The sequence below is a fragment of the Aquarana catesbeiana genome, linkage group LG01, assembly GCF_042186555.1.
Source record: "Aquarana catesbeiana isolate 2022-GZ linkage group LG01, ASM4218655v1, whole genome shotgun sequence".
In the NCBI taxonomy this organism is placed as follows: Eukaryota; Metazoa; Chordata; class Amphibia; order Anura; family Ranidae; genus Aquarana; species Aquarana catesbeiana.
The window spans coordinates 627,929,938-627,942,769 of record NC_133324.1 but is presented as its reverse complement, the minus strand read 5'-3'; the positions used below and the strand labels follow the sequence as shown (position 1 = coordinate 627,942,769).

General features: G+C 43.8%; 1 protein-coding gene across 1 annotated transcript in view; it reads right to left on the bottom strand.

Moving 5' to 3' along the window:
- Nucleotides 1-12,832, bottom strand: part of LOC141108919 (probable E3 ubiquitin-protein ligase HERC6) — a 99,555-nt gene that overhangs the window by 13,984 nt on the left and 72,739 nt on the right. The window contains exons 18-19 of the mRNA XM_073600885.1: nucleotides 12,161-12,327; nucleotides 9,536-9,599 (exon numbers count right to left, since the gene is read on the bottom strand). Coding sequence (XP_073456986.1) covers nucleotides 9,536-9,599; nucleotides 12,161-12,327 — 231 coding nt within the window. The remainder of the gene's footprint in view (nucleotides 1-9,535; nucleotides 9,600-12,160; nucleotides 12,328-12,832) is intronic.

Genomic DNA, 12,832 nt, shown 5'->3' with positions numbered 1-12,832 from the left:
TGTAATAGATTTATTAATAGATGGACCTGCCAATGGGACGCCGGCGTGTGATCCACACCTCGCTCTCAATGCTGCTCAGGGAGAAGCAAACAGAACGAAACGTACGTCGGGGGTGGGGGGATTCTGCACTTTCGGGTTCCCATGTGCCTATCCAGCACGCCAAGCATTGAGAGCGAGGCGTGGATCGCATGCCGCCGTCCCATTGGCAGGCCCATCTGCACATGCTGTATTTCTCCAGTGCTGGGATACAGGCACTGTTACATGTGAGTGCAAACTTGTTTTTATGATTTTACATGATTAATAAATCTACTACACTATGAGCTACTTCTTTATGTCTCCTGTGGAGTTTACTTGTACACCACGATCTGACCTGAGGGATCTTTGGAATGGCAAGGTGCTACAAATGGGGTTTCCGATAGCGATTTTTGACCTCCTGTAATTAAGGGGTCAAATGCCTCTGGTGAGTTGGCATCTATTTCCTGAGCACCTGTGGTGAAGGATTTGGAAGACATGACTAAATAGAAACACAAGATTGGTGTTGGGATATGTCACAAATGGACTTTTACTTAATGCAATATATTTGATTGTTCACTTTTTAATTCACTGTATTTACTTCATTGTTGGAGCAATATGTGATGCACAGGTCACCTTATACAGTTTGTGAGCAGACTTCCTTTTATATTTGACGTTTATGCAATATATCTATACATACATTTATTCTGTTCTTAGCCTAGAATGCTGTTGTGAAATTAGAGTACACAGAGTAGAGAAGAATCTCTTAATAAGATTACATCAATGATGTCATGGAAGACTGAGTTAGCTGAGCAGGCCAGAAGGTTAGATGTAGGTATCTGTTACCACTAAAAATAAATTATGCTTACTTAGAAGCAGATGATATTATGGTGCAGCGTCACAGAAAATACTCTAATACAGCATTTGTATAAAACACGTAACATATAACAACAGTTTGATAAAGGGATTTGGCAGTGTATTATTATCTACTATTTTTACAATATGCCAACTGCAAATTTTCATATAGACATTTCTGTAAAGCAATAGTTGCAAACTTAAAAATGCAACCTAAATAATATAGGGCTGTTACTGATTAAAATTTTCGTGTTCGATTAATTGATTTTTTTTTTTTAATCAATTAATTTCGATGAATTATAACGCACATACAGATCCAACTACTTTAAGCTGATTTAGCACCGTTGTTATGGCAACGGCCTGAAGCCGGACATAGCGGGGTATGGCTAGGACGTCACACGTCATAAACTCAGCCCCACCGTGCCCAAAATCTCAGCCTCACCGTGCCCATAATTGCAGCCTCACTGTGCCCATAATCTCAGACTTACCGTGACCATAATCTCAGCCTTACCGTGCCCATAATCGCAACCTTACCTGCCCATAATCTCAGACTTACTGTGCCCATAATCGCAGCCTCGCCATGCCCATAATGCAGCCTCACTGTAGTCACTGCCTGTGCCTGGATTACACAGTCTGCGGGCATCTCCCGCTGTGTGTCTCGGAGCTGAGTGTGAAAACTTTGGCCATGCTGTGAGAAAAGTCCCGCCCTCCTCCTAGATCCACTCGTGTGATAGACAGAACACTGTGTCTATCACACGAGCTGATCTAGAAGGAGGGCGGGACTTTTCTCACAGCGCGGCCAAAGTTTTCACACTCCGCACGGAGACACAAAGCGGGAGATGCCCGCAGACTGTGTATGACATATAGTGGAGGAGGAGGGAGCGGAGCGCTGCACTGCAGCCACAGCTTGGCCCAAAGCAGCCCCAGGGCAGGCAGCCTACCGATCAAAAAAGTTAACGATTAATCGAGGAATTAATCGTTAATTTCCGCAGCCCTAAAATAATATAATGAGGGGTGCGCATGCGTGGGGTTCGCAAAATGGCCGCGATTGCCTAGAGCTCCGCTCCCTCACGAAACGACGGCGCCCATCGCACTTTCTTCAGCGCACAGACGGACCCCAAAACAAGGGGAGACAAGCTACGAGGTCCCGGCTACACCCCCATATGATTGGGGCACCGGTAAAACGTAATCTGTGGCCGCAATTAGCAAAAGCAGGAACGGCTGGGACATCCAAGATGGCCGCCGCAACACAGGCAAAGCCACAGACACAGGATCCCTGCTTCTCAAGTCAGGCGGACTACAGGTCAGAGCAACCCCACATCCCCCTGAACTTCACTCCAGGAAGGCAAACGGGATACCCACCTATCCTCACCAGCTTCCACTGAATCCCCCATAGACCGCCCTTTCTTCCCAAGGAATCTAACACAGGGCGCACAGGTTATTCTCCTCAAGATTTCCCGGCCAGTGACCAGGCCTTTCACATGGACACCCTCTTCCACAGATTCTCCGATCTCCTGGATAAGGGGCTGGCACAAACGGCTGCTAAAATCACAGGGGATCTCAAGGCTGATTTTATCAATCTAGGAGCCCGGATCGACACGATCGAACACAAAGTTGAAGAAACTATAGCTATCACTAACCAAAATTCTCAGCACATCTGTACCGTGCAAGATCAACTCGACCTAGCCATGGCTCGTATCGATGAACTTGAGAATAGGTCAAGACGATACAATATCAGAATTCGTGGCCTACCCGAAACGATTCAAAATATTCCTGAAGCAGTACAAGACCTGATTAAACAACTAATCCCCAACATCCCATCTCACGGCCTAGAGCTGGACAGGGCCCACAGAGCCTTGGGGCCCCCCAGAAAAGATGGTACCCCAAGAGATGTTATTGCCAAGCCCCATCACTACACAGTGAAGGAGGAAGTGATGAGACAGGCCAGGTCCGCTCACACAGTAATGTGCATGGGTCACCAAGTGCAGATTTTTGCGGATCTCTCACCCTACACGATCCAGAGGAGGAGATCATTGAAACCCCTGCTTCTCGCTCTCACCCAAAGAGACATAAAGTACAGGTGGTCCCTCCCGTTCGCGGTTAAGTTTTCCGTTAAGGGGAAACAATATGTTTTCTCATCCCTCCCAGAAGGAGAAAAACTCCTTTTACACCTGAAAATCATCTCCCAGGAAGCTGAAATGGACACAACCAATGCCGGAGTCAACTCTAACAAAAGACCGACCCCCACCAGCCCTCAATCTCCCTTGTGGTCTACAGGAAAAGCTAAGAAGGCCAAAGACAACAACCCAACTTGAAGCCAGTGATGACTTGGATCTCACCTAACACATCCCGGGTGTGAAGCAGGGACCAGAGTAATAATTGCCCCAACTGTGGGGGTCCCTCGTGCCTAAATCCTTGGGCACGCTGGTCACCCGGGCACCGGTTACTGATTCTTCAGGGCACTTATTTTTCAGTTTTTTGTTCTTTTTTCCATTGATTTCGTTTTTCGCAGTGAACGCTGACCACAAGGCAGCTACACCTCACAAGGTTGGATATTTCATCCCCCCACTGCTCCAGAGAGTACTTTAACCATTCAGTAAGGGATAACCTGAATAGTTCCCCCAATGGACGATCTGCTGCGATAGAGAGGGGACTGGGGAGTTAGGGGATCAGGGGAACATGCAAGTGGGGGAGGTGAAGGGTCTATAGCCAGTTAAGCTGCTAGATACTGTGATATGCTTACGTGAGGATATTATTTACATTAGAAGTACATGTTATTTAGAGGGCGTCCGGTTTCGTGACGGACCACTTGCGCACCTATCTAACCCTTAGATACCCGTTGGTCTCTGAGGGTTAGGTTGTCTGAGCCTGGATGGGCCAGACATTATCTGATTCTCTTCAGAAGGACACTTGGGGTTTCTCCTTCCCCGTGTCCTTTCTTTCTTTTCTAGGAGACCTTTACTATCCTTTTCTGTTCTTCCCTCCCTCCCTCCCGATCACAATATTGCATCTAACTGCATCTTGTGTTTCAGATAACATTCGCACCCTCGAGGAAGTGACTGCCCATAACCCACCAACACGGAATAACGATCATCACGCTATTGTCCAAGTGTCAACACATCTAAGGGTAAGTGGGGGCTGTTTACGTTGCATCTCACTCCTTCTGCTCCATGGCTGACGGCCCCATAGCTGAACTACAAATAGCGTCACACAATGTTCAGGGACTCAATTCCCCGATTAAAAGGAGAAAGGTTCTTGACTATTACAAACATCTCAAGCTAGACGTTATTATGCTGCAAGAAACACATTTCCCGTCCAGGTATAGCCCTAAGTTTCTTCACCCACACGTCTCACAGTTCTTCTTAGCAAGCGCAAACAACAAAACCAAGGGAGTTGCAATCTTAATCTCCAAAAACCATAAGTTTGTGAAAATCTCTGAGCATGCTGACCCAGAGGGCAGGTTCCTCTTGGTTAAGGGCACGGTGGGAGACCATCTGTATTCATTGGTCTCCTATTATGCACCGAATAGAGGACAAGCTAAATTTTTTGACTCACTATTGCACATACTAGCTCAAAAACTGGAGGGGACGATCATATTTAGCGGAGATTCGAACGCAGCGTTCGATCAGGGGTTGGACAAGTCTAAACCACCGCGGTCTCAACTTACATGTCCCACCAAAGAAAGTCTCAGAATCGCAAAGACGATACATGCACATGGCCTGTCTGACACTTGGAGGGAACTCAATCCTAACAAGCGGGACTTCACCCATTATTCTTCCCCTCACAACACTTATGCAAGGATCGACCACATCCTGACCCCATCCTCACTACTCCCATTAATACACAGAGCCCAAATCAGGGAATCGGCCCTTTCGGATCACTCCATTGTCACTATAACACTTAAGACAGGAGCCATGGGTGGATCTAGGGGACAATGGAGACTCAATGAGTCGTTACTATCTGACCCCATCAGAGTTACTGAACTTGAAACAGCACTGCAGGAGTACTTTGCACTCAATAACACAGAGGACACATCCCCGGAAATGATCTGGGCGGCGCACAAGGCTTTCATAAGGGGTAAGCTCATTCAGATCTCCACACAGATCAAACGAGAACAAAGAGCCGACATAATTCGGTTAGACAACGAATACAATAAACTCAAGGCTTCACACAAAAAAGATCCATCCAAGACCCCCTCCTCGCTCATCGACAAAGCCAGATTAGATCTCAACCTAGCACTCACAGCCAAAGCTGAAAAGGCCATTCGCTGGAACAAACATAAATTCTACACACAAGCAGACAAAATAGGTTCCCTACTTGCAACAAAACTTTCTCCCCCCATCAAAACTCATGCATTACCCAAGCTCAGGATAAATGGTCAACCCCCCACGACTAATCCATCCAAGATACTGGAAGCTTTCCAAGAATTTTACTCTAAATTGTATAGACGACCTGCTACATCCACCGCTGACTTAATCCCTAGATTCCTGGAGGATCTTCCTATCCCTTCCCTAAAAAACGCTCACAAACAAAGGATGGAATCACCCATCACGGAAGGGGAGGTATTGGGGGTCATCAAGGACCTCAGAAAGGGGTCTGCCCCAGGTCCAGATGGTCTTTCCATACCCTATTATAAATCCTTTGCGCACATTCTAGCACCTCACCTGACCTCCTTCTTTAACTCCAAGACCAATGGAGACCCCCTAGATACTCACCTTAATACGGCTTTAATCACAGTCATACCCAAGCCTGACAAGAACCACGAGGACGTTAGCAACTACAGGCCGATCTCCCTCATAAACAATGATTTAAAAGTACTCACAAAAATAATGGCTAACAGGCTATCTTCCTTCATTAGTCAGTATATACATAAGGATCAGGTAGGATTCATACCTGGAAGACAGGGCCCTGATCAAATAAGGCGGGCAATAGATATTACCTCGATCCTACAAACTAACTGGGAAGGGGGACCAAACCAAGCAGGATTCCTTTTATCCTTAGACCTACAGAAGGCCTTTGACACGGTCTCCTGGCCCTACATTTTCTCACTATTGGAGAGGTGGGGCTTCGGTGATCGTTTCCTTGGCCTTCTGCATGCTCTTTACTCACGACCGAGGGCCCAGATATGTCTACAGGGACACTATTCCAAACCAATAGACATTATGAGAGGCACCAGGCAAGGGTGCCCGTTGTCTCCTCTTATATTCGCAATAGCTATAGAAACACTGGCGATCGCGGTTCGACATAATCCGGACATCAAAGGGGTGACCTGTGGGGACCAGACGCACAAATGCGGCCTTTTCGCCGACGACATCCTCCTTTTCCTGACTTCCCCACTCACTACACTACCCAATCTCTGCTTAATGTTAGAGAAATTTGCCAAAATCTCAGGACTTGAAGTTAACTTCTCTAAATCCCAAGCTCTCAACGTCTCTTTACCTCCTCAAACAGTATCCTCTCTAAAACAGTCCTTCAAATTCAAATGGAGCGATACTTCCATTCGCTACCTAGGTATCACATGGATGGCCAAAACAGAAACTCTTTACACACATAATTACCCCTCACTCTTCAAAAAACTGGAGGCAGACCTTGCTCAATGGTCAAAACATGAGCTATCATGGCTGGGCCGGATCAATTCTATCAAAATGACCCTCCTACCCAGACTTCTCTACTTCTTTCGCTCCCTTCCTATACCAATCAGGAAAGACCACTTACGATCTTTACAGAGTAACATACTTAAATATATATGGGGTAAAAAAGGATATCGCATCCCTCAGAACACTTTATATATCCACAGACGCAAAGGAGGGCTAGGTCTCCCAAATTTACATAAATATTACTTAGCAGCTAGACTCGCACAATTGTCCACGATTTATTCCAGATATGAAAAACCTTATTGGGTCAATATAGAAAGACAGGCCATTCCCAACCACATGTTAGATCATATACTTTGGTGCCCAGCTAAATCCAGGCCACCCATCCTCTCACTGACTTTATCCCACTCCTGTGCCCTATGGGATTCCCTCCGGCTAGTCCCAAATCTGGTCTCCAAGGGACGCCCTCTAGTGCATCTCTTTCATAACCCCGATTTTCCACCCGGACTAGACATCTCAGCATTTAAATGGTGGCTAAACAAAGGGCTATAATGGATAGGACACTTCTTCACCTCCTCTGGGCCAATCGATCTCAAATTTTGTATCAAACACCTGGAACTCCCGGAATCGGAACGCTTCGGTTTCTACCAAATCACCAATTTTCTTCACACCATCTGGAGGGAAAAACCCCTTCCCCCCAAATTCACAGCATACGAGTTGTGGTGCGGACAAGCCATGGAGCAGAGGGGGGGAATCTCGGTGATATATTCAGCCCTCACTTGTCCTATGGACAAAACCCCATACATGAAGGCTTGGGAGGTTGACTTCCAACACTGCAGAGATCTGGAGACTTGGCAAGCAGCACTATCCAGATCCTTCAAAGGGATCCAAAATATCTCCCTCATGGAGGCAAGCGTCAAACTGCTAACCAGATGGTACCTAACGCCTACCAGTCTAGCAGTCATATACCCCTCAGCAAGCCCTCTGTGCTTCAGAGGATGCCAACACCTAGGTACAATGGCCCACATTTGGTGGGAATGCCCTAAAATCCGCACTTTCTGGAGAAAAGTTTTCTCCATGATCTTCAAGGTGACGGCTTGCCAGGTCCCCAGGACCCCAGAGGTGGCACTTCTAAATACATGCATCCCAGACATAACCAAGGCATCCCAAACGCTGATCTACTTCATACTGCTGGGTACAAAAATCACAATTGCCAAAGCCTGGAAACAACCAAAACCTGCAATACATACAGTCAAAAGGAAGATTTCATGGATTATGACCCAAGAAAAACTTACCAGCATTCTGACCGACACCTCCTCGAAATTCCACAAAATATGGGAGCCTTGGGCCCAATATATGGGAACTTCCCTCATACCGGGTGTTCAGGTACGACACCACTCCTAAACGATCTTTAGTCATGTCTATCCAATAGCTATGCAAGAGGCACACAGAAGAAATAATCCTATCTCCTCACTGATCATGAGGACCCCCTTTCCTACCTCTCCCCTTCTTACTCTTTCTTCTCTCTCTTTTATCTATTATCTCTGTCGGTTATCTCATGTCAGATAGCTAAATGTTGATAGATTCATTAGATGCTACCGTTAGGTAGTCTCCCTCGCTCAGGGGGAAACACAATTGTCCTATCTTACCTGTTTGCTCAGCCCATATGGGCAGTGTAGTGAGGGGGGATTTCCCTCGTCCGGCACAGTCAGATCCCGTTAGGGGTGCCGGGGGCAGGGAAGGGATCCCTAAAGTTTTAGGGGTAGAGCCTGGATCTTGTTATGTTAGTATTTGGGTCTTGATAATCGTTAGCGGGCCCCCCCATAAGTTTCCATGGCTGAGCCGACTATCGAAATATATTTCTGTTTGTAACTTTTATGTGTCATGCTCTAGGAGGCATTCCCTCCTGAGCGTATAAATATGTTATTGCATAATTTGTATGTGCTAATTAAAATAAAAACATATTGAAAGTAAATAATATAATGAAAAACAGAGATTATGTATGTGAACAGCATGGCTAAATGAGCATCAGATCCAAAAACATAGGCAACTTAAGATGCAGATTCTTTATTGTGAAGGGCTGATTCACTACACAATAGGAGCGTTCATTAGATGACATCAAGAGCAGCTTGGGGGGCCAGGATCAACTTTTTAAAAAAAGACATTATTCGTTACCTGTATCTCAGGATCTAACTGTCAACTTTAAAGGATTTTGCTGATGGTAAATAATATTCTACTATAAAAAAAATCAAGTGGATTTTTTTTAACAAAGATAGGAGAAATTTGCAGTAGCTCACAGTAACAGATAAGATTCTCACTTTTACAAGAATTAGTACATTAAACATATTATTGATTTGATGCTTTGCATTACTGCACTATTCTATTCTTTCTGCAGCCATTAATATGAACACATTATTATAGGTCCTATGCATTACTTTTCTACATCTGAATTCTTTGTATAGCTACTAAAAATTCCCTAAAATGTTGTGTCAGTTGGGAACAGCTGTGAATATTGTTGGAGAGAGACAGTATCAAAGGCGCTGTACATTCCTCTTCAACATTTCTACATAGCATGGTGAAAAGGGCCTAAATGCTCAGGGATGGAAGAATTTTTTTAGTACACCCCTGATAATATTGTTCCATAGGAAATTAGAACTTGGCGAATATTGCCTGCAATTGAGAGAACTGCACTGGGCGTCTTATGGCCAGTCCAAAGGGTGTGTGTTGTTACGTTAGACTTTTTTTATTTTTATTTTTTTTAGACCCCTTATTTCGTTCACAGGTAATTTATGCTCAAAAAGGATGCCTTCACTGCCTACTCCTTAGCTCAGCCTACATACTACATTTCACTTGGAAATATATTAATATTATGCTATGCATATCTTAAAAGAAAGGTGGAGGAGCGTTTCCACGGCTACCTGGAATGCATGGTAGCTAATTTTGGACTACAGCCATCATAGGATGCAAAGCTGTTCAGTCCTCATTATTGGCCTTTACATATATATCCATAAATCGTAACATCTATGAATATATCAGTCATTAGAATAAATAATAAATCAAGACCAGTTTCTTACAGTAAAATACAGTTCGAGGGCTTCCACTGCATCGTCTTTAGCATCCAATATGATCTGTAGACTTCTACAAAATAAGGAAACATCATTTCAGTTCTGCCTGCATAAAATCATGATACTGTAGGTCTAAAATGCAAGAGGTCCATCAAAAACACATGCATAGTTGCCAACTGTACCGATCTGTCTAGGACACTCACGGATTTTGAAAACCTGTCCCGACCCAATCTTGTCCCAGGCTCCCTCCTGAAAATCAAGGTCGGTCATGGACGGGACATTAAAAGCTCAGATGCTCTCACTCATTGCAGTGCTGCTGGGCAGGGTCATCAACACAGGACCATGCCAGGCACAGATGTCTCTCCCTACCACCTCCCCCTCAGCAGTGAAAACTCGGGCAGCTATGGGGACTCAGGTAGGCTACAGAGAGAGCGGAACAGTTTGGCAGCCCTTATCTGCAGGATATCAGCATAATTGCCAAGAATGTACAGCCAAGCAAAAATCTGCTAGCAATAAAAGGGTTAATCATGTCTAGCCACCAGGGATCTTACAAGTCTGACTTTACAAATGCCTTGAAGATGAGGCTAACAATTTCAAAATCAATATTCTTTATAGAAATATAAAGAGTCCCTGTCACCAGACCTCACTTTTAAATAAAAACCTTGCAAAAGTAGAGGATAAGAAGCAAAGCACATGCATGGTTCCCCAATTTAAAAATACTTTATTGTGATCTGTGTCACTTTTGTAGAAATCTGACCACTTCCTGGAAATGTCAATTCCTGTCTGTGTGTGTGCCCCCTCCCCCTGCTGGCATCAATAATTATAGTGAAATGAGATGTACAAAACCAGGTAATTTGACATATAATATCATGGAATGATTGGTTCGGATATTTGTAGTATGGGAAGAGGGTCTTTTTTGTTAAAATTGGAAAGTTTGCTGGTGCATACATTTCGAAGATAAGAACATGTAATACAGTATACTGTATGAACCTGCTGGTGGAACTGTGCCCATGTGGTTTCAGTTGACAACAGCATGTGTCTCCATGCAGCTTACGGTATTTATCATACTGCATAGTTGGAAGCTTTACATTCCCCCTTTACCGGCAATCAGGCACCTTAACTTTTAGTCTACTTCCTTGTCTCTCGGTTTTGTTGCCTATTCTCGCAATTTTGTATTTGTTCTGCTTGTATTCAGTACTATCCAGCTCTGTTTTTTTTCCATGATTTGCTAGTTCCCATTCCACCCTGCATATTTTTGACCTGATTCTGTCCATCCTTGTATATGGCTGTGTATAATTTCCACATTAGCGGTTTTCCTGAAATTCCAGAAGTGACCCTATTTGAAAAACATCTGCTGGTGTTATAAAATTCCTAAAATCCTTAAAATTGCATTAAAGCTGAACTCCATGAATTAGAAGGGACCCCAGCAGGACCCAGAAGATTGCAGCTATCACTGTTATGCCGCGTACACACGGTCAGATTTTCCGACGGGAAATCGATGGGAGCTTGTTGTTGGAAATTCCGACCCTGTGTAGGCTCCATCGGACTTTTTCCGTCAGAATTTCCGATAAAAAAATATGGGATCTGGATCTCAAATTTTCCAACAACAAAATCTGTTGTCGGAAATTCTGATCGTGTGTACACAATTCTGACGCAAGATTTGTGTGACCGTGTGTATGCAAGACAAGTTTGAGCCAACATCCGTCGGAAAGAAAACATGGATTTTGCTCGGCATAATAGCAATGACTACTGCAATGATTTCCAGCTTCCCCAGCAACCCATCAGGTATGACATATTCTAACTTACTTTGTGTCAATCTGGACCAATGTAAGTATGCAATACAGATGCAATTAAATGTAGTGGCTGCATTAGCTTTATTTTTTCAGGCTTTTCCTGAAAAAATAACACACTTTCTGTCCTAGAGTGACATTGCTTACTCTACTGTATCTACAAGGAAGCAATGTTTTCACCCTAGGCTGCTTTTTTGATTTGGACTAAAAATGCCTCACCCTCCCCCCATCTCCATAAAGCTAGGTACACACTGTCAGTTTTTTTTTTCGTTCAACCCAGTGGACAGAAAGAAAAAAAAAAAAACTGGAGAGCTCAAGAGGAGCCACTGTACTAACTATCCAATGTTAGTACAGCAATCTTCTGCTGAGCTATTATGTCCTTACAGGGGACTGCCTCTGCTCAAGAACACACCGCTGAGTGCTTTCAGTCATTGTCTGAGAGCGCTGATTGGATGCAGATCTTTTTCGGCCATGCCCCTTTGACAGAAACTGGACGTTCCGCCAGCTTGTGTCGGATAGGCTGCTGAACACATGGGTTTCTGTTGAACCGGCTGATACCGGTTAATATTTTGCCCATGTGTACGAGGCTTTACATAGAGGAGGAGTGTTCCATTTTCCTCAGAGATAGCTGGGAACAATATAACTAATTACAGTGTTGCACAGGTAGTGAGCACAGAAAGTTATTTTAGATTACAAGATTTCTTGCAGGATCAACAGGTATTTTGCATACATCAAATGATATAAAAGAACACTTTCAATGTTATATTTAACAGACCAAAAAGGGACCAAATAAGAGAAGTTCATCGTTGGGGGATTACATAACCTTATTTGATAACTGACTTACTTTCCCAAAGTACGTTGCAATTCTTTTAAATCATCCAGAGTCGTTTTTTTGCCCAGAAGCTTCTTAAACAAGGCAAGTGGAAACGGCATATACATGACCCATTGATTGAAGATTGCCAGGCCACAAAGTACTCCATAATAATAATATTTTTTCTTTTCTGCTAATGCCTGCAATTGGGAAATACTTGAATGTTTATGTAAGACCTTGCTGATGTGACCAACATGTCAAGGCTACTAAAAATAATTACAGATAGGAGTAATAAAGGATTTGCCTAACTCTTATAAATGTGGTTAGACAGTCCTTTATTTTTTTTTTAAATCAGATTATATTAACAGGTTTTCAAGGTAATGGTACAAACATGACATATCGGACAAGACATAAAAAAAAGAAAAAAAGGAGAATAAAAATACATTCCAATTCAATGATGCATAGTTGATAAGATTCAATAATGACACTGACCCATACAGTTCAACCTGAGTGTTTATGTCACTACTATTTTCCATATCCCTGTACATTTTGTTTGCTAAGAAACACATCTATATGTTTTTTTTTTTATTTATCCAGACTTCCCACTGACACCGCCAGTGGGAAGTCTGTCCAGTAAGGAGTTCCACATCCTTACTGGACAGTAATGCCCGGTACACACTACTACTCTTTTTTCAATTCAACCCA